We start from the raw sequence: 22,665 nt of genomic DNA, 5'->3' as shown, positions 1-22,665 counted from the left end.
AACCCATGCAAATGAAATGAGGGATCTCTTTATAAGTGTTTGAGAGGAACTTTGAGGATAACTTAATGATAGGTCATCCACACTGGGGCCCTGGAGCATAATGCATTTCAGTCAGTTTTCCAGGCATGAGGAATACTGATGGGTTCTAATGGTGTTGTATCACTGAACTTGAATGCTTAGCAAAATAATACAAGATTGTCCTGGTAAGGGCACTGTTTTCAAAGTTTAACTGTGGTAACCTCTCCCATTTAATGTTAAATTTATTCTTACAACCAAAATATAATTAAGCATAGCACCATGCTGATACAATTTTGATGAGTCATTTACTTCCTCTTACCTTGTGAAAAATAAGTTGTTTTCTTAGGTGTCTAAAAAATGCACTAAAAAAAAAAATTCTCCCCTCGGGGGAGAAAGGGTGATGGAAGGAGGTTTGACTTGGGGACTTGGGTGGTGAGCACACAATACAATATACAGATGATGTGTTATAGAATTGTACACCTGAAGCCTATATAATTTTATTAACCAATGTCACCCCAATAAATTCAATAAAAAATTCTCCCCTAACTATGCGATAAGGATCATGAATTTAAAAATCCAACAAACGTTTGAGCTTTTATTGTCAATTAAATGTACTGAATCAAGCACACCAATTTTGAGGGAGAAAAAAAACACATCAAGTTTAATTTGTTCAGCTGTTATCAGGAGCTGCACCAGATCTAGATTTTATTCTCCCTGCAGCTGGTAAGTCAGTTTGTTACTGTTACTTGGATGCTGGCAAAAGACAGAAGACCCTTCTGTCAGAGACAAGGTCTTTATCACTCACAGCAAAAGCAGGAGGCAGGTATCAGCTGGTGCTCACTCCAGTTCCCCATGCCCCCGAGGCTCATGGGCTAGACAGATATTATAGATGCTGCATTAATTTACCAGGGTCACTAAGCAAAATACTACAGGCTAGGTGGGCTTCAACAACAGAAACCTATTATCTCACAGTTCTGGAGGCTCCAAGTCTGAGACCAAAGTGTTGGAAGGGCCGGTTCCTTCTGAGGGACATGAAGGAAGGATCTGTCCAGGCCTCTCTTCTTGGCTTGTCGGTGGCTTCCTTCTCCATGTGTCTTCACATCATCTTCTCAGTGTCCCAGTGGGTGTCCAAATTTCCCCTTCTTATAAGGACCCCACTCATATTGGATTAGGGCCCACCCTAATCTCCTTATTTAAACTTAATTCACATCTATAATGACCCTTTCTCCAAATACAACCCCATTCTCAGGCACTAGGGTTTAGGACTTCAGTATGAATTGTTGAAGGGCACAGTTCAGCCCATGACAGGTGCTTGCTGACACACATAGCGGGTGCATTAGAGGAGAGGAACACTGAACTTGGGAGGGTCACCATGGAAACAAGCCTGCTCTTGTCCAAGGAAGACAACGTCATCCCTCGAGGCTTTGCAATGCAAACACAACTCAGAAAAGGCCTGGGTAAAGGGTGGTCAGGGCCTTGCATTTTTGGTGCACAGCAAGAATGTGCAGGGATGCTCAGGATCCACATGGATTGTCTTTCCCAAAAACACTGCAGTCAAAATTCAGATTTAGGTGCAGCTGTACTGTCCTCAGAGCCTTTTTTAAGTCAGGTTCTGTTTTTATGCAGCTATAGAATTGATCACACCTCTCCAGAAGTTATCTACATTGAAGAAAAACCTGAGCCATACTTCTTTAGTTTGTGATAATTATATTTATGAATATTTTTAATACCAGTTAGGGAGTAAATATAGAGTTTAGTCAACTACTGTGGTATCTGCTTTTGTCAAAATAATGAGAAATATTTTTAACTTAAAGAAAGAGATGTTTCTTAACTATGTAGTTGTTTATAGCAAAGGAACTCAAAAATATGTTCAGAGTTAGCAAATGGAGATAATTCTTATTTCTTCCAACAGATGGAATTGCTACTTTTATGTGTTATAATTTTACTTTTGAACATATTTGATTTTTCATCAGGAATAATGTATAATATTAAAGGTAAGTTTCAGACTCTTAACTCTATTTTCTTCTCAGGAGTTCCCCTTTATATCCCTTCCTTGCTAACAGTTAAAATATTTTTCTTTTAGTACTGCTTATTACCATGTCTTCCAATGTTCAGAAGTATTCTCTATTGTACTCTGGTTCAGAGGTTTCTAATCATATCACTGTGAATCTATTATTAAGCTGTGTACATAGGGACTTTTGTTATAGTATTTCTTTACTTAGAAGTCATAGACTTTACAATTTAAGGAGCATTGTATATTTGCAAAACTTTATTTGAATAGATTTTTTTTTTATTTTCTCTCCATGAATAGTTGCTTGTAGTATGAATTATAAACTGAATTATAAAGCTAGTAGGTTGAGATTGAGAAAATCTTCTGAAATACAGTGACCCTTGAACAATTTGGTGGTTAGAAGCACTGACCCCCTGCATAGTTGAAAATCTGTGTCTAACTTTTGACTCCCCCCAAATTTAACTACAAGATCCCTAGGTACTTGCAGGGGATTGGTTCCAGAACCCCTCGTGGATACCAAAATTCCCAGGTGCGCAAGTCCCTTCTTTGAAATGGCATAGAATGCATACAGTTGGCCACACACCCCACATCTGCAGATTCCCAATGGTGGATCAAAAATACTGTTTGAACTGGATCTTAAAATGTGTTAAAATTTAAGCCAGAATTTGGAAATAGAGAGAACCCCATGAGCACTTCACTTCAGGAGTGCTGGAGTGTAGGTATGTGCAGGGGAGTTTGAAAGAGGGCTTGGTAGTTTGACATTGCCTAACAAGATAGAGAGAGAATGGCCCTTAGACACAGAAATATCTTGGATCCCCTCTGACCTCCTGCTGGGAGTTGGGCAATCTTTGAGCAATACCTTAATCTTCCTGAGTCTTTGTTAGATCTTCTTTAAAGAGGAGACAATACATATGGCACAAGGTAACCTGTGAACCCACAGTCTGGCTCAAAGTAGGCTTGTCACTCAAAGGCGTTCATTTCCTTCTGTTTGGCTTCTCTCCCTTTAAGGCGTTGATTCATTTGGCGATGGAGTGTGGATAAAGACTTTTTAAGCAGAGAAGTGATTTGGACTTTAGAATCAAATCATAGCTTTAAAAAATAGATCTGGCAACATTGTCAGGTGGGGGCAAAGTAAATGTGTGGGATGACCTTGAAAACTGTTTAACGTTGTAACTTCAAAATGTACTTTAAGCCATATTTGTGAAACTTGCATTACTATGGTTTCTTATGGGGTTTTCAGAATAGCATTGAAACTGTTGTGTTGTGCAATAAATAACGTGCAGTCGCTCACAAAGGAAACTTATTTTCACCTCCCACTCCTGGGGCTAGTTCCTCCTGTGTCCTTGGATGGATATTTGGGCGGGCACTATGAATTTTTCTGGTTACAATGAGGTGATTTGAACAGTTTTTCCAGTGATTTCAAACTCTAAAACACAGCTTTGCATTGTAATTGCCCAAGCCTTGTAACAATCATAACTGAGCTCTTGTTGTATAATAGAAGCTTCTTCCATTTTTCCTGATTGGGTCTGTTCGGGTGGGAAGCCTGTAGTTAGGGAAGAAGGTTAATGTCACTTTCCCTTTTCTCTACCTAGAGTTTAGGTTCCTTCTCACCAACTTGCTAACTTTGAGTTTTGACCCTTCCTGCTGCAGGGTTGTCGGCAGAGAGGGAGAAGGCAGGGAAGGGAGGCAGAGTGGCAGTGTTTACCTAACAGATTCTAAGGTGACCATCTGACATCAGTCAGCCCTCTCTGGATCCAGTAGGTGTATAACATTGACCCTCAACCTCTGGGCACTTGCCCAGGTCCTTCAGAGCTCCCTTCCTTCCATTAAACTACTGGGAATGTCTTATCTATAGTTCTAACAAGGGCTAAAGCTTCTCTGTTTTGACTGATCATCAATTCCTTTGCCTGCTCCTGAATATCTAGCTGTCCCTTCACATTCTTTCTGCTAAGACCCAGTTGCCACTCAGAGAGACCTTTGAGGACAGGACCCTTGATGACCTAATGCTAGTTATTTCTCATAAGTAGCCCACAGGAAGCATTCATGCTACTTTTGCCCCAGAAAATGTGGGTTGTGCAGGACTCTCAACATAGCCACCTCCTTCCCATAAAACCATACCCCATCCTCTCTACCAAATCATTTCTTGTCTTTTTCCAAGCAAGAGTCTGAGTTTATACCCAAAATTAAAGGAATACATGTTATATTGTGAATGGTCCCATCAAAGCCTCTTTTTTGGACTCAAGATAAAGAGAAGGAATAGAGGATTCTGAAAAGATAGCAGAGTAGGAAGCACCAGGAATCTGTCTCCTCACCTAGACAATAATTGCACTGGCAGAATCTGTCTGATGTAACTATTTTGGGACCCTGAAATCTATTGAAGGCTTGTTACTTCTAGGAGAAGGCTTGGATAGTAAATTGTAGTTAATTTTAGTAATTATCAACTCATCACAGTAGAAGCTACCTACACGCCCCCTCCCCCCACATACACACATCCATGGTAGGCAGCTGTGCTCGTGTTTCTAGAGCAGTTGCATACAGCTTGCAGAAGCTAGTGTGGGCAAAAAGGACTCTGTCTTACAAATATTGGGATTGCTGCTTCTGATCACAGAGGTGCAGACAAAGAGACAGGCAGCCATGTTGTTACTCATTCTTCCACCCCCGCCCCTGTTGTTGCCAGAATCTCTCCCTCTGGATGAAATTATTTTCAAAGAAACCAAAGAAAGATGTGAAGAAGGTCAACAAAACAATGTATGAGCAAAACAGCAATATTATAAAGAGATAGAAAACCTAAAAAGAATCCAAAGAGAAATGCGCGAGCTGAAAAGTAGAATAACTAAAATTAAAAATTCACTAAAGAGATTCAAAGGCAATTTTTAGCATGTAGAATAAGGAATCAGTGAATTTTAAGATAGGAGAAAGGAAATTATTGAGGATGAGAAACAGAAAGAAAAATGATTGAAGAAAAGCCAAAGGAGTAAGGGACCTGTGAACACCATCAAATGGACCAACATACACACATTATGGGAATAACATAAGGAGAAGAGAGAGAGAAAGGGGAAGAGAGAATATTTAAAGAAATAATTGCTGAAAACTTCCCAAATTTGATGAAAGGCATGAACATAAATATTCAGGAAGCTCAACAAACTCCAAGTAAAATGAACTTGCAGACACCCACCAAAGACAGAGAATCTTGAAAGCAGCAAGAGAGAACAAATCATTAAATACAAAGGATTCTCAGTAAGATAATAACAGGTTTTTCATTAGAAACTTTGGGGGCCAGAAGGCCGAGGGCCAATATGTTCAAAATGCTGTAAGAGAAAACCTGTCAACCTAAAGTTTTATATCTGGGAAAGATGCCCTTCAAGAATGAGGGAGGAATTAAGATATTCTCAGATAAACAAAAACTGAGGGAGTTTGTTACCATTAGATTTGCCCTGCAAGAAATTCTCCAGGACGTCCTGCAGGGTGAAATGTAAGGGCACTAGACAGTAACTTGGTGCCATGTGGAGAAATAAAGATCTCAATAAAGGCAAATACATGGGAAATTATAAAAAGCTAGTTACTATTGTAACGATGAATAGTAACTCTACTTTTTTTTAACATGATTTAAGAAATTAATGGGTTTTTTTTTCATTATTGGTGTAAAAGCTAGGATTATTATAACTTTGGTTGTAACTCCAGATCCTGTTTCCTACATAATTTAAGAGATTAAAGCATTTTTTTAAATTATTAGTTTATGTTTTAGGGCACACAATGTATAAAGAAGTAATTTTGTGACATCAACAACTGAAAAGGTGGAGGTAGAACTGTAAAGGAATAGTTTTTGTATGTTATTGAAGCAAAGCTGCTATATATTCAAATTAGAGTATTTACCTTTAGGATGTTAAATGTAATCCCCATGGAAACCACAAAGAAAATAGCTATAGAACATATACAAAGGAAATTTGAAAGGAAGTTAAATGTTCACTACAAAAAAATCAACTCAATATAAAAAAGGACAATAATGCAGGAAATGAGGTAAAATGTTATAAGGCATATAGAAAACTAATAGCAAAATGACAAAAGTCTCTATCAGTAGTTGCTTCAAATGTCAGTGGATTAAACTCTTCAATCAAAAGACAGAGATTGGCAATATGAATAGAAACCCACAAGATCCAACTCTATGCTGTATACAAGAAATTTACTTTTGATCCAGAGAAGGGGAAGGGCTCTTCCTCTCACCCACCCCTACTTTTTGGGAGAGGAGTCACCTTCATATGAATAGCTCTCTACTAAAACATAGATTTTCTTTCCAATCTCCAACTCCTGTCCCTTTTCTAGCTCACCAAGGTTGAGGAGCTTAAGAGTCAAGGACTGTTTTTTTGCCATCTCTGAAAAACTTCCACTGTGGCCTAGTATGTGGTATATTTCATTTTAGTGTTCAGCCAAACCTTCCCTTTTACTGACCTGACTTTGAATCTTTAAAATGAAAAATGGTAGAAAATTTGAATTTTATTTAGAGGTATATGAACTTAAAGCATGCAGTTATACTTATGATTTTTAAAATATTTTCTCAGTTAAAAAATGTGATTTTTATTGGAAATTCTCCTATCAGTAAGCTAAAACATATATATTTCTACTGTTTAGGTGATACGGAGAAACGCTTTGCTTGTTCTAGCCAAGGGTTCCCCCGGGAGAATGAAATCATCAAGCTGTATCTTTTCTCAGATGACTTGGTGAGGCCCGCTAGCAGCACCTTGCAACCTGTCCCGTTCCTTTGAACTCCGTGTGTAAAACCAGTAGCACTGGACTTACCAAATCCCTTCTACTGTGTTCAGACTTTGGGAAGTAAGAGTCTGTGTAAATAATACGCCTTTCTATCCCGTTCCACTCGGGTGAGGTAGAGAGTTTCATTTAGTCACTGGACGCCCTGGGTGGTTTTGCTTTCTTTTAAGATGCCTCCCTCTCCCCTTTCTTGAAAGATCAGCTGTGACGATCTTCCGTTTTCATGGGTGGGATTTGTGCTTCTGAAGCTGGGCAGGTGCAGCCTGGTAGACAAAGAAAGGTGTCCCACTGACCTTGAGAAATCATCTTTCCCCTTTATAACAGGTACCATACTGCAGTTGTCATTTGGATAAGGGATGATTTAATCCCTTCGATTCAAATAATGGCAGATTTCACACACACACACACACACACACACACACACACACACACACCCACCACCCCCACCCCCCCCCCCAAATAAAATATGATGTACTATTAAGATAGCCATGCAGCAAATGCTAACAAAAATGTAAGTTAATAAATAATGCACAGGTTGTTTTAAAATCTATGATATATATAATAAAAACAGGAAAACACCCCACAAGGACAAATACATTTAGCTCAAAGTCTGCTTTGATTTAGTTCCCAGTTCCTTCTTGATATGCCAAACATAGATCTGTTTCTTATTTACTTACAATTATCGTGAAGCACATGCCCTTTGAGTCAAAAAGCGCCTTTCCTATTTGTGGTTATATATTATAGGAAAAGAGGGGCTTTAGAAGAAGCAAGAACTGCAGAGCTGGGGTCAAATCTTGTCCCTTCCATGTACGGTCTGTGCACCCTGGGGCAGGGTACTTAAACTCTCTGATCCTTAGTTTTGTCTCCTTTAAAGGGGAATGACAACCTACTGCTTGGATAGTCGTGATGGAGGTCCAGAAGTGGTGTTAGTAGAAATAATAACTAACATTTATAAACTGCTTAGGTGTGTCAGACATTTTTCAAAGTGTTTTGCGTTCATTATGACATTTACTCTTCCATAAGATAAGAACCGTAGAGAAGCACTGAACCTACCCTCTTAGGTTTACTGGCTGTGGCCTGTAAAATAAACTGACAAAAGTCAGATTAACAGGAGAGAGAAAAAATAGAGTTTATTGATACAGGCAATGTGTTTACCCATGGGAAAGCTCAGTGATAAGTACCTCAAAGGGATGGTTAGAATTTGGGGCTTATGTGCCACCTTAACAAAGGGCAATAAATTGTGGAGCGTGACAAGGCGAAGGAAAGGGGCTTTGGCTTTATCTTCCTGCCAATCCCCGTTAAAATGTAAGTTCCGAGAGGGCAGAGGTTTTCGCTTGTTTTGTCCCTTTCTGTTTTCCCAGCACTATAGCACTGCCTAATTTGCAGAAGGGGCTCAGTAAATATTTTTAGAATGACTATGTTTCTCCACTTTATAGCGAGGTTCCTGAAACTTAGGTAACTGATCTAAACTACTGGGAGGAATAAATGAGTTAAAATTCTTAGTATCTATCACCATTTGTGATTGCTACATTTTCATATCCCTTCTTAAAACTGGGAAATATCCAATAAAATGCAGTAAAATGAACTTTGCTTTATACACTTGTTTCTTTTTTATTGGGACACAAAATAACGGTTTTAATAAAATGGGGATTTTTACATGTGATAGCATATGGCTTTGATTCTGTTTATTAAGTATAATAATTTTATGACCATTTCTGTGACAGAGAAGATTATGATAAAGATTAATAAAACCTACCATGACACTAGCATAGTAGGTGACTGAGCTTTGAAAGGGTATTTTTCAAAAGAGACTCTTTTCCTAGAGACTAGAATTACTACAGACAGCAGTCTTTAGCAGCATCTACTTTTCATGGATTTCTTCTCACTTTTAAATGATGTAATATGCTTCTCTCCACTGAATTGTCATTACTTGTTTGTTAACTTTTCCTCTTTCCTAAAGAAAATCCAGTGTTTTTTCCAATCTGACAGCGAGGTTACTTCAGAGGGATTTCTAAGCGTGTTCACATCAGGAGGACTTGCTCCCAGCATGGTAGTCACAAACAGCACATATACTGGAATCTTCCACTTTAATTTAACTTTGGTAATTACATTTTATTTTATTTATAGAATGTGTTTTTTTAAAAAATAGCTAGTCCAGTAATGTTACATATATATGTTTTAAACTCAACAATATAGTGCTATACTTTTTGCTTTAAACAATCATATATGTTTTTAAAGAAATTAAGAGAAGGAAAGAAAAAATACATATGGTTGTTTACTATTTACCTACATATTTACTATTTCCGCTGCTCTTCATTCTTTTCTGTAGATACAAGTTGCCATCTGGTCCCATATCCTTTTAGCTTGTGATGTTGTCCCACAGATAGCTAAGTCTCTGTTCATTTTTCTTTAGTCATTTCTCCCTTTTCCAGATTGGGTAATTTCAACTGAATATGTATATATATGCATATATATGTATATATATAAACATATTCAGTTGAAATATATATATATATATGTGTGTGTACACACACACACACACACGCACTCACCTATTCTTTCTTTTGCCATCTCTAATTTGCTATTGAATTCATCTAGTAAATATTTTTCCAGTTATTTTTTTTTTCAGCCTTATTTTTCCATTTGGTTTTATTGCTATATATTTTTTAATTTATGTGCTGGGATTCCCTATCCTTTCCTTCATTAGGACATTTTCCTTAAATCTGTGTACATACTTGTAATAGCTGCTTCGACGTCTTCAGTTGCTATCTGGACTCACTCCGAGTCAATTGATTTTCTCCTTTCCCCCCTGAGTATCAGTTGTGCATTCCTGTTTCTTTTAATGTCTTGTCCTTTTGGTTGAAAATTGGACATTGAAGATAACAAGCTGTAGCAACTCTGGATTATTTTATGTTCTTCTAAGAATTTGCCATTTTTGTTGGTGGTGGTCTAAAAGGCTATTACTTGCCTTGGCACAAACTGCAAACTGTCTTACCTATGATTGCAGCAGTTCATACCTCTGCTCAGTTCTTTTAGTTTCCACTGCTGATTTTTTTTTTTTAAACATAGCCTTTTATGGGCCTTCTCTGCACTGTGTTGCCCAAGGTTTGGGGAAGAGCTTATATTTAACTCTTAGATCACACTTACAGTTCTTTTGTTCCTGGAATTTTCCTCTTAAATTCCCAAATTCTCTGTCAACACCAAGCTCTGTCCTCTGACACATCAAGCCTGCAATGCTTTAGCTTTGGGCTACCTGAGCTTGGCTGTATAATACTCCACTTTGTGGCTATAATAGTCTACATAACTGATGAACATTTTAGTTATTTACAATCTCCTATTATTACAAATAATGATAAAGAATATTCTTGAACATATTTTTTTTCACACACATATGAGTATAATGTAGTATTAATTCCTAAGAATAAAATTACTGAGTAAAGGGTATATGCATGGAATGTTTTTGTTTTATTTTTGTTTTTAAAAGATAATATGTAATATGCCAAAGTAAGCGTTGCTATTAATATTGTAAAACACTGCTTTCTGATGTCTTTTTTATTTCAGTTCAGTGATCGGGTTTACTGGCTGATTGTTATTCCCAGAGAAAACATTACCAAAAATAGAGGTAAGAGTGATCGGAATTCATGATTTTAGTCATGGACCAGGATTGGCAAGCTTATTAGCAAATAAAAATATTTATTATACTACAGAATTGTTTGCTATTCCATGTGTCTCATGTAGTATTTGGGTCATACTAAAAATTATTTGAGGTTAATCTGAAATTCAAATTTAATTGAGGTTTCTGTATTTTATCTGATAATTCTTTTATAGATTATTCTGACATATATAACATTTGTATTATTCTTTAAAGTAAACTTATTTTCTAGAACTTGAAAATTAGAGTATTGAGGAATTTGTATACCAATTTTATTGAAACTGAATCATTAACCTAAAATGTTATAGGCTGTAATATGTAATATATTATTTTACTGTGGAATCTGCTGTTAAATGTTATGTGGCAGCCTAGCTTTTGTGCTTATTTGACATTTGGTGAGTTACCTATTCAAATATTTTTCAAGTTCGTTATATATTCTAGATACGAGTCTCTTGTCAGATATATGATTTGCAATATTTCTGCCAGTCTATGGCTTGTATTTTTCATCTCTTAAGAATGTCTCTTGAATATCAGGGTTTTTAATTTTGGTGAAGTCTAATTTATCAGTTTTTATTTATTTATTTTTTAACCCTCGCCCAAGGATATTTTTCCCCATTGCTTTTTAGAGAGAGTGGAAGGGAGAGAGAGAGAGAGAGGGAGGGAGAGAGAGAGATCAATGTGAGAGAGACACATCGATTGGCTGCCTCCCCGCACGTACCCTGACTTGGGTGGAGCCTGCAACAGAGGTACGTGCCCCTGGCCAGAATCGAACCCAGGACCCTTCAGTCTAAGGGGCAGACACTCTAACCACTGAGCTAAACCAGCTAGGGCTAATTTATCAGTTTTTAATTTTATGGATTGTACTTTTGGCATCATAGCTAAGAAATCTTTGCCTAACCCAAGTTTATAGTTCTAGGTTTTATATTTAGGTTGATGACTCAACTTGAGTTAATTTTTATACATTATATGAACTGAGGTCAATTAGGGGGGGATATAGATATACAATTATTCCAGCACCATTGTTGTACAAACTACTTTTTCTCTATTAAATTGCTATTTCTGGGCTCTCTATCTTTTACCAGTGCTGCACCATCTTGATGACTTTGGCTTCATAAAATGTTCAACTAGTATAGAGAAATTAACATTCAAACACTAAAATAAATATGGTGCTATTTTTTAGTGAGACACCATCACCTTGGTCACTTATCTAATGGATAAGTCTTCTTTACCCAAAGCAACATGGGTTTTAACAGCCAGATAGCCCTATTTCCTATAACTCTTCATGTAGTTCTACTGTTGTTCTGAGTTCTTGAATAGCATGTGAGGGCACATAAACTACCTGGAGTTTTGGCATTGAACTCTCCAGCTTCCAGCTCTGGATCTACCAGTTAATACTATTCACACAGCCTCTTGGCTGTTCCATATGCATCTTTCACTACCTTAGCCACATTACAGGTGAGATTAATACTTCCTATGTGTTTAGGATGAACAAGATTAGTATCACCACCAAACAGAAATGTATGCTGGTTAATAATCATGTGGAAAGAGATGCTGTTGGTATAAAACCAATCCAGAAAATATTGGATGTTACTCCCAGTGAAAATATCAAACCCATACTTTTCCTTATATTCAATTATTCCATGTACCATTATAGGAACCACGTCATTATTTCTATTTCTGACTTTAATCAAGACTTGTAAAAAGTTATCTAAGACCTGTGAATCCTCAGGGCTCTTATTTTTATATTTTAAAAGTTCACGGAAGTTATGCATATGTCAACTTTGATCCAGTTCCATTGAAGGCCAGCTGAGTTCTCTATCAGAAGATTGACTTCTCTCATTGTGTTAGGCAGTTGTGCAGGAAGCTTCTTTTGTAGGAACATATATGATGTTTCTCACACCATTATCTTTCCCGAAGTCCAGGAATTGCTTGATAGAGAGCAGTGACAGCAAGAGCACAAATAGCACTTGATCTACTTGGGTACCAGGTGCTTCAGCAGTCACTGGAAGAGCCATATCCTCGCTGGGGTGGTGCACAGATCCACCTAGAGGCCTGGGTAGATATGAGAGTTTGTGCAGCCGAGCTCTTTGGGTCAGGCATGTTCTTCATGGGTACACCCCGGTTTCAGCCTTGGCCTCAGTCTTGGCCTGTGGGTGCAACCACTGTAGCAACTCCCAGGCTGAGTTTACCATCCATGACTTCCCCAGATCCCACCCATACTTTTATCTCATCTATGCTTTTATATTTAAAATTGGTTTCTTAGAGTTAGCATATAGTTTACTCTTGATTTTTACATCTAATCTGGAAATATGACTCTTAATTGGTATTTTTAGACCATTTACATTTAATGTAATTGTTGGTATGGTTGCACTAAAATCTACCATCAGATTGTTTTCTATTTGTTCCATCTCTTCTGTTTTACTTTTCTCTTCCTTTTATGTCTTCACCCATATTATTTTTTATTCCATTTTATCTCCAATAGGCATATTATTTATGCTTCAAAATGTTATTATTATCAGCCCTAGGGTTTACAGTATATATTTTAATTAATCACAGTCTACTTTCAAATAACATTATACCACTTCACCTGAAGTGCATCATTTGCTTTTTACCAAGCCACAACTGCTCTCATAGAAAAATTATGATCTAAAATAGTATCTGAATTCATTGCTGTGGTGGTTGATCACTTCACAATTCTTTTTCCTTATTGTATAATCAAAATATTTGTAGGAAGAACATAGGAAAATATATAAAAATGCAATCAAAATGGGAAGTGAAAGGTAATCATTGTTGGTAAGGTTCAGATAGTCTTAATTTTTACCAGCACAACATACTAAAGAATAGTTCATTATTTGCCTTTCGTTTTCAAACAGATGTTGCATCTGTAGAAGAATGGTTAGTAAGAATTACTTTGCAACATGGATTAAATATTTATGCTACCGAAGGAACGCTGTTGGATAGAGTCCGAGGTAAACGCCAAATAAAAGTAAAAGGGAATCTGTAATATTCTGTCAACAAACCTTGTAACCTGCTGAATGTCTTCCTCTGGGCTCAGCACTAGAGATAAGTAACTAAGAGATGATCACGACACTTGAGGGGCTCACCATCCTAATGAGGCAGGCAAGGAATTAAATACACTTGGGCAGTGGTTAATAGAGGCCTGCAAAGAGTGCTATAGAAATATGCAAATATATTTTCTCTATAGCCACATTGCAGGCCATAATAAACAACGATTTTCTAAAGTTAGTTTTTGCATCTTGGACACTGACAAAAAAATGGGATGAAGGCCCGGGAGGGGGAAGGGGTGGTGTTTGGGTGAAGGGGGCAAAGTGGGGGAACTGGAGGACATCTGTAATAGTGTCAACAATAAAAAAAAAAGACGTTATAGGAGGTACTGTTCATTGCATCACAGTCTTCTTTATGAGGACCATCAATAATATTTCTTGTTCGGTCTTAATAAGAACATTTCTATATTTTCATAAAAAATTGGTTGGTTTATGTTAAGGTTATGAACACTGAGTGATATAACTGACTAGGTTTCTTTTTTCCAGTTGTCTGATTCATAGACCAATGTTTGGGTCACCTATAGCACCACGGTATAGTTTTTTAAAAATCCTTAGTCCTGGATCTTGTATTTACCCTTGCTTTCCTCACCTTCCTTTCACCTTTACTCTTTCACTCTCACTTTAATATGGCCCTACGCAGACTGCCGAGTAAAAATAATATTACATTTTATGAAAAGCATCACCTGGGCGGCTTTAAGAAAAGTAGCGGCGCCCCCATATACCAATTAAAATCTGATCTCTGTAAGTGGGGTCAGGCACCTGTAGTTAAACATAAAAATTTTCCCAGGTGATTCTAATGTGCAGAACTGCTTAGAGAAAAGGTCGCATAGGTACCAAGAGACATATACGAATCTATTTAATGCAGCATTATTTATAATAAGAAAAATGGAAAACAACATCAATGTACAGCAATAGGGGAAAGACAAATACATGTGGTGTGTTCTTTTAAAATGAGGCAAACAGACCCTGTATATGATTGAGAACAGAACATAAAACCACTGAGCGAGAAGGCAAGTTTCAGAGTAGAGTAGGGAAGCATTTATCCAAAATTCAGAAAATGCGGAAAGCAATGTGTATGGTGCTCATGGGTACGTATATGTTGTAGCAAAAACAGAAAAGCATGGACTGGAAATACACACAGCAATTTCATCATAGTGGTTGCATGGGGGGCGGAATTTGGGAATGGGACTGTGGAGGGAGCAAAGATGTCTTCAATCATGTATGTGTCATGTTGATTTTTAAAAAATATATATCTTTATTGATTTCAGAGAAAGGAAGGGAGAGGGAGAGGGAAAGGGAGAGGGAGAGAGAGAGAAACATCAATGATGAGAGAGTCATTGACTGGCTGCCTCCTGCACGTCCCCCACTGGGGATTGAGCCCAAAATCCAGACATGTGCCCTGACCGGGAATCGAACCTCCATCTCCTGGATCCTAGGTCGATGCTCAGCAACTGAGCCACGCCAGCCTGGCTCATTTTATTTCTTTAACCAAAATTAACAAATCTGAAACAAAAATGACAAAATGCTGTGCTCTCCTATGTCTTCATAACGTCCAATTTTTAAAAATAGTTATTCAATAGTTACTGCAGGTTTTTAGTTGCTGACATTTTGATGTCCTATGCCAATTTTAAATACTAAAATAACAATATGATTATTTCAATTTAGAAAATAATCTGAAGTCTGACTCATCTACATATTGAGATGTACCCAGAATATTACATACTGCATTAAAATTTTAATGTACACTTATTCAGAATGTACAGGGCTTCACAAATTAGTTCTTTTAAAGGTTCCAGATGCAGAAATGAGATTCATCTGTTAGAGAAACTAAGAGGTGACCAGTGTCGTGGAAGCACAGTAAATGACAGGTCCGGTATAATGAATTTGGAGAGGCTGGCAGGGATCATGGTGAAAAGTGCGGATTTTATTCTAGTTATAGTGAAAAGCTGTTGGAGTGTTTTAAGCAGGAGAGTGATAAATTCTGATTTACGCTTTATAAAAAGACCACTTTGGCTGCTGTGCGGAGAACTGAACTCTTGGGGAAATGATGGCAAGAATAGAATAAAGGAAATTGGTTGGCGGCTGTTGCCATAATCCACCCAAAAGATGGTCTGAAAGTCCTTGGCCTGTGGGATCCCCAGTGGAGGTTGCGAGAAGAGTCCTCAGAATACATTTTGGAATTAGGGCTGATATGACTTCCTGGTGGATTGGGGGTGAGGAAAACAGAGGTATGGAGGTTGAATCCTAGATTTCTTACTGGAGCAATGCCCTGGAAAGTCAGCTGCCTTGCCCCAAATTTCTTTGACTTTTGGAGTGGATTAGTTTGGTTATAAATCGTGTCTCTTTCCCTTCTTGGCCGTCCCTAAACTATGTTAACCCAGATGGAAATCTAGCTCCTTTCCTGGCTTTGCACACAGTGAAAAATATATCACACACAGGCTTTGCTTTTGTAGCAGATTTTATTCAAAGTTTGGGGAGATGAAGGAGATTTACACTGTAGAAATGTAAACAGCTCAAGAATTGATGATCAGATATCTGTGCTCTTTAAAGTTCTTTGGCTAGTTTTGAAATTCAGACAGCAGTAGTCTGTCAAATTTGCCCGGCTTGCTTTTTTTTATGCTCTTTTCTCATTTTTCCAGGAGAAAAGAAACCCTCCCATGTTCTTATACATTAAAATTTGACTTTGATAAAAGTCAAATTTGCAGATCTTTTGCAAGAGTAGACTGCTGGGTTGAAGATGCCCCACCTCCGGCTGGCTTTTCCTGTTGGCTCTACCCTAGCTCCTTTGTATCTCCCAGGAATCCCTCTCAGCGTCTTGGCCACTAACGATAACTTTCCCGGTTCTCCACTGCCGTTCTGGATTTATTCTCATTTTTATGTATCTGCAGCTGTTCAGATGGGGCTGCGGGAGGGGAACAGAAGGTAAACGCGTGGGCTCTTGAAGCAGAAGCTGTGCTCTCGCTGACAGAGGTGCACACTGTCCTAAGATCCAGAAATTCCGTTTCTAGGGATAGATCTTGTGACCAGCTATATTTTCCGAAGATCGCCAAAGCAGCGTATTCCATCCCACACGCGCTCCTGCAGGGCGACCTCGCCAGGCCCCATCGAGGGCAATTAGATTTCTTTCTTTCTGCTCTGGAAAATCAGGAGTGACCTATTTTTAATAAATGGAGGTGAGGTAATGACCCAATGAAAGCAGTAAGGCTCCCTTTTCAGGGGTGCTGCCACAATGTAAACCCCTACACTTGATTTTCACAGAACCTATCATTCAGTGGAAACTTGGGGCTGTAATGACAAAAAAGGCCCTCCGGGAGGTGTTTCCGTATGTGGTAGACCTGAAAGTAACCAAGTGCCCCTGTGCCAACGATGTCGCGCTGCTTGGCTTCCTTTTGAACTCGAGGCACAACGGTGAGTGAATGGCCGCCGGGAGCCGGGAGGTGGCGGTTCGTGTTTGCTGGAGGTTACACATAGGCGGGAAAACATTTCCTAGGAATACCTGAGGATCTGCTTTCGTCGCCGCACCTTGTCCAGGTGCACGTGTGATCTCCTGCTTTCCTCTGTGACTCTGCCATGTTAACAGCGACTTGAGTGCCTTCCCTAATTTCCTTTACCGTCTGCCCCCCGCTGATGCATGACTCCCTGCCAGAAATTACTCGCTTTGAATCTAATCCATCTCTTCGTGCCTGGCTGTTCCTGCCGTGTAGAAACAGGTACGCTGGCGCTAAGGTTTCGCAGCGTTATTTCATCTGTTACGTACGTTTTTCCATTACTACTGTAATGCTTCACAGGACCCTTACATACATCAGCTACTAATTGTAATATCCTAGTTGTTTCTCCCAGGTCATTGATGACTTCCTGGTCCCCCAAAACCAATGAATATAGAGGAATAAATAAATAAATATCAATTAATTAAAAAGTAAGAAACAGAATTTTATTACTCGTAGATAATATGTGTATCCACGTACAAATCCAAAAGAATCAACGGAAAAGCGATCAGAACAAATATGGGAGTGCCACAGGATTGAAGGGTATACTAACAATCTATGAAAACCACCCCACCAAAGACACACTAAAGATTCTAATTTAAAAAAATTTTATTCAGAGGGTAACAAACCCCGAAAGGTACCTAGAGAGAAACAAAAAGTTGCGAGGCCTGTTGTACAGAAACTGTAAAAGTTTAACAAAGGCCATAAAAACGACTAAATTAAGATGTTTATGTTCATGAGCAAGAGCTTATAATATTGTCAAGATGTCCATTCTCTCTAAGTTTATCCCTCAATTCAATACAATTCCAAGAAGAATTACACAGTGTTTGTGTAAATCGACAAGCCGATCCCCAATGCATGCGGGAGAGCGAAGCAACGTGAGCGAGAAGCATAACTTGATAGGAGAGTAAAAGGAACGAAACGTTGCCCTGCCGCGGCTTATTGCAAAGTCGCCGATTCAAACTGTGCGCTGGTCGGGGAAGGACACATAGACTTGGCCCAGGTTCCCTCGCTTTCCCGCTGGCTCTGAGTGCCCGTTGTGCTGAATGAGCTTAGTCGGAAAGGTCTCTCTTTCCGTCTGTACCAGCTCCCAGCAGCTCAGCTCCTTTTCTGGCCGGTTCTATGGATGCCGGGCTAGGGCCCCTCTCCCCCTTTCTCCGAACCCCTGTACCCGCCCGCCTCCTGCGAGCCACCGGAGAGCAGCCGTCCTTCATTCCTGTGCTCAGTCCCGCCACACGAGTGACAGTCACCGAGAGAAGGGACAGCGTGCCTGCCGGGGTCTCGCTCCACAGGCCGCCTCGACGTCTTGAGAAAAGCAACCCGTTCTTTACCTTTTCCCCAGCCGGCCACCACTGTACTCAGCAGAAAAGAGGTTCCCAGGGTGTCAAGCTGCCGCCGCCTAAACCAGCGGTTCCTGTGCAAGGCGCCCGTCTCCCCGCAGCCTCCACTCCTCGTGGGATTAGTGGTGGGAGCGGGCGTGCGGGAGCCACGTGCGCTCCCGTGGGAGTGTAGTGCCCACCTTCCTCCTCTGTGACGCTCGTCCCCAGGCCGCCCATCCTGGTCTCATCGGTCGCCACCAGAAACCTACGCCTCCCCGGGCACCTGTGGTCCCCCTAACCCACAAACTGTTGAGACGCCCTTCCGTTTCGCCCACACTCCTGTCCCTCTCCATACAGCCACATCCGCTCAGTGGACTTTGTGGCCCGTCATCAGCAAACTCCCCACGCTGCTAATCTTTTCTCTGAATGGCCCCCTAGCTTTCTGCCATGCAGAGTAACCTGGCCATTCCCCGGTACCCCCTCCCACGCCACAGGTCTCGGAGCCCAAGGACCGGGTTGTCATCCTTGCTCCTTGGGGCTACTTCTTAATAAGAGTCGCTCCTGTCTTCTCCTTTAAAACGCCCCGTTCCTTTGCGCCCAGACTTTGCCCCCCTCACGCTGCTTGGCTGCCAGCCTGTGGCACCCTCCCCCCGCTCGCACTCACTCGGACCCCCGACGTCCTCTCCACCCTGTTTTTGGCACTATTTTCGGGGACTTCCCCACCCATAGGAATGACCCGCGCAGTACCCAGCTCCAAGGCCGCCTCTCCTTCAGCGGCCGTCCCCGTGTCCCTTCCGTGGTCAGAGCCCTGCCCTTGCCTCTAACAGGGCCGCCACCCCGAGTCTCCGCTGCGGGCGGCTCGCGGCCTGCGGCTGCCTCCCACCTCCGTCTGCTCTAGCGCTCGCCCCCCAGCTGGTCCTCGATTTTACTGAGGCCTCGCTCCGGTGTCCCTGCACGGTTTCCACTGCCCAGGATCTTCACTGTCGTCTTTTCCCACCGCCATCCGCGCAGCCGTCCTTATGAACGCGCCTGTAGCTTCCCGGCCCTTCTCTGCTCCCCGGCCTCCCGACCCCGGCGCTGGCTCACCCGTCTCCGGCGCAGGAACAGCGGGATGCTACCAGGACACCTGCCCGCTGTCTCCATTTGAAACTCCACCGACCGGCCTGACTGTAGATTCGCGAGCACAGGTCTCAAGTGGGCACTCGGCGCCGCCCAGAAACCCTCTCTCCGCCCTGGTATGTTTATTTTCCCACTCTGCCCAAGGAGCTCAGCACCCCCTGCCACCCCTCAGGCCCTCTGCGGCACCCGCCTTTTCTGTTCGCTTGGCTGCGCTTTGAATACTTAGTGCCGAAGGCCAAGGCTGGTCACGGGGAGCTCCGTCCTGGCCCCTGCGTGTCTGTCCCGTTCTGCCTGTATTTTTTGTCCTCCCGAGCTTTGCCTTCTGGCCTGTTGCACCGTGGGAGGTGTCTCTGTTGCTGCCGCAGGTCACCCCTCGCCCCCTGCGCCCTGGACCCCGCTCCCCCCCTCGGCCGCCTGAAGTCTTGCTCCTGCCTCTCGCCTCTCACGGATGCCATCTCCTCCTCACTGGCTCAGCTCGCAGCACACAGGCCGCCTCTCGTACCCCACGTCTTAAGCCGAACCTTCATTTATCTCACTTTGCGCCCACCCCCCACTTCTCTGTTTTCCTTCAAAGCAGAATTTCTGGAAAGAATTTATTGTAGATGGTGCTGCATTTTGCACCTGCCGTCCCGTCTGGGTTCCGCTCGGCATCGGGCTTCTTCCTGCCCCTCTGCCGACCCGCCCTCCCCAGGCCCCCGCGGCCCCCGCGGCCCCCTGTCGCCAGTTCTCTTGCAGCAGCATTTGACCCGGTCGGCCGAGCTCTGCCTGAAACATTTTATTCTCTGGGCTTTCTCCACACCACCTCTGATTGCTTTCGTCTTGACTCTGGGCAGCTTCTTAGTTTTCCAGGCTGGCCCCTCTCAGTGTGACCCTAAATTGGCCATGAACCCCTGGGGTTTGTCCTTGACTCTCCCTTCCTTACGTAAACACTTTCTCTCCCTGGGAAGCCGAATCCAGTGTCATGGCAGTAATGCCACTTCCAGGCTGACGACTCCCAAGTCTCCATTTCTGGTGCTCACCACCCCTTTGAGACCAAACACCTGCATTCAGTTGTCGATTTTCCATTTCCTCTTGATGGAGATCTAATGAGCATCTCAAGTACCACAAGTCTAATCCAGAACTCGTGATTCATTTCCCTCTAAAATCTGTTCCTTTCCGGTATTCCTCTTCCTAATTAACATCCTGTCCATTCAAACTGAAATCTGGCACATATTCTTGGCTGCTCGGACTCTCATGACATCCCAGGATGGTGCCATACCCGGCATCTACCCCCACGGTGACCACTTCTCACGGCCACTAAAATCTTGTGGCAAGTCAACACTGTTTTTCCAGGAGACTGACTGACAGCCTCTTCAGTGGTCTCCCTGTTTGTAGTCTTGTCCCCATATAATCACCCTCCATTCAGCCACCAGAGTGATCTTCTCAAGTGTAAATCAGATCACATCACAGGCTCATTAGAGTAAAACCCAGGCCCTTCACAATGGTCCAGCTCTGCTTCTGTAACCCTGGGAAACACTTGTGGCCAGCGTGTCGTAGAGAGCGGCCTGTGACTTAATTTCAGCCTAAAATATCAACCAGAAGGAAGCAGAAGCTATCTCTGAACTTGGCTGGAGCCTGGTCACGTAACATCGTGCTTGACATTTACCAGCACCCCCGCTTAGGATATGGTGTACTGTGATCTGTAGAACTCGATAGAAAGGCAAAGCTTATCTATAGCTTTTCTCTACCAGGTCAAGGCAGATGATAAAACACTTCTGCCTGCATTTTCCCCTACACAGAGAAGAGCTGGCAGTTAAAATACATCCTTTACAGTGTGACTGCTCCTACATTCATCTTTTAGAAACAGAGTATATGCATTAGATTGTCAACTGTCTTCAGGCCCCCTGGACTCCACCACACCCCTAACCCCCAATGGTTATGATGTTAGGACTGTTGACTAGACTTCAAATTAACATTCCACATTTAAAACACAAAAGACTCTCAACATTCCTGGCTGTGGCCAAGGAAAGGTGGGATCCAGGAACAAAAGTCCTTTCAGTATTTGCAAAATGTTCGGTCTTTTTTTTTAATAGGTTCTCATGAGGCATTAGCAAATATTTTTTCTGTTTTTAAAATCACAAATATTAAAGTACATCAAACATAGTTTCTTCTCTCTTGGAGTTTACATTTTATTTTCTTTGGATTTACTTTTTTGTTGTTTACTAAAATCGTGCTAATGATATAGGAACATATTTATGCTCAGAGGATGTTAAGAAGGAAAAACTCTTCATCTGCTTCCTTAGGTTCTGTCCCAGGGGTCTGTAAATTAAATGATCAAAGACTACCAGGAGAAAAGGCACGTCTTTTAAATTAATATTTACATTCAAGGGAGTTCACAGAAAAGAAGTGAAACTCCAAGTAGTAGTTAAACGTGGGAGTTTATATACCATTTTAACAAAGGAAAGGGATCTGGGCTTCCAAGGATGATCAATTGTGGGGAAGTAACTAGGAAATTAAGTGGGGGGACTGATGGAAGAGAAGAGTCATTTTGTAAGGTCTGTTTATGCAAACTTGTCTCAGTGTCAGCTCATATCTCTGGTGGCAAGAGTGTTCTCTTTCTGATACAATGGGGCACCTTTCCCTAGGGGAAATTTGTGCCCCGCCTTTAGGCAGAAAGGGGAAGACAGAGAGCTATTCTTGCGTCTGTCGGTTCTGAATTGCCTTCAGCCCAAAAGAATCCTTATGGCAAAGTGGCCTATTTTGGGTGGCATATTCTGACCCCCTTCCATATAAAAAAACAACTTAATAATTAAATCAGATGGTTGGCTAAAATCCTGTGGTGTAACCTGAAGTTACTTCATCTCTCCATGCCTGGGGAAGTGAGATTTGGAGAGGAAGTGAGATTAGGAGGGGAGGGCAGGGCAGGGCAGGGCAGGGCAGGGCAGGGCAGGGCAGGGCAGAGATGGGTTGGGAAGTGGAGCAGATGCAGGCTCTGGCCCTGAAGACCTAACACAGTGGAAGTGAGTTAAGGCTGGCAGGGTTGTCCAGCCTTAATTTCCCTTTTCTCTCTTGGTAGGTGTCTACATAGGCCTCAGCTATTCTGGATTTTGGAGTTATGATGATACCCGGTGGTATAACCTGACAAATATGGTCTATTCCCAAGTTGGAGAAGGTAATTCTTCTGACAGTGCCCTCGTCCGCAGTGTTTCGCTTATAAGCAACGTTCAGTCAGTATTTCACCTTTTCTTGCCCA

At 41.5% G+C, this 22,665-nt stretch overlaps 1 protein-coding gene across 1 annotated transcript in view; it reads left to right on the top strand.

Annotated features, from left to right (window-relative positions):
- Positions 1-1,930: 1,930 nt before the first annotated feature.
- The window catches only part of CATSPERB (cation channel sperm associated auxiliary subunit beta), a gene marked incomplete at both ends in the record, with an annotated part of 67,851 nt that continues 47,116 nt past the window's right edge, over positions 1,931-22,665 (top strand). The window contains 7 exons of the mRNA XM_081127589.1: positions 1,931-2,012; positions 6,656-6,744; positions 8,754-8,894; positions 10,355-10,415; positions 13,319-13,414; positions 16,769-16,918; positions 22,489-22,584. Coding sequence (XP_080983715.1) covers positions 1,931-2,012; positions 6,656-6,744; positions 8,754-8,894; positions 10,355-10,415; positions 13,319-13,414; positions 16,769-16,918; positions 22,489-22,584 — 715 coding nt within the window. The remainder of the gene's footprint in view (positions 2,013-6,655; positions 6,745-8,753; positions 8,895-10,354; positions 10,416-13,318; positions 13,415-16,768; positions 16,919-22,488; positions 22,585-22,665) is intronic.

The sequence above is a fragment of the Miniopterus schreibersii genome, assembly GCF_964146895.1.
Source record: "Miniopterus schreibersii genome assembly, chromosome: 1".
NCBI lineage: Eukaryota > Metazoa > Chordata > Mammalia > Chiroptera > Miniopteridae > Miniopterus > Miniopterus schreibersii.
This window is presented reverse-complemented; position numbering and strand designations above follow the sequence as displayed.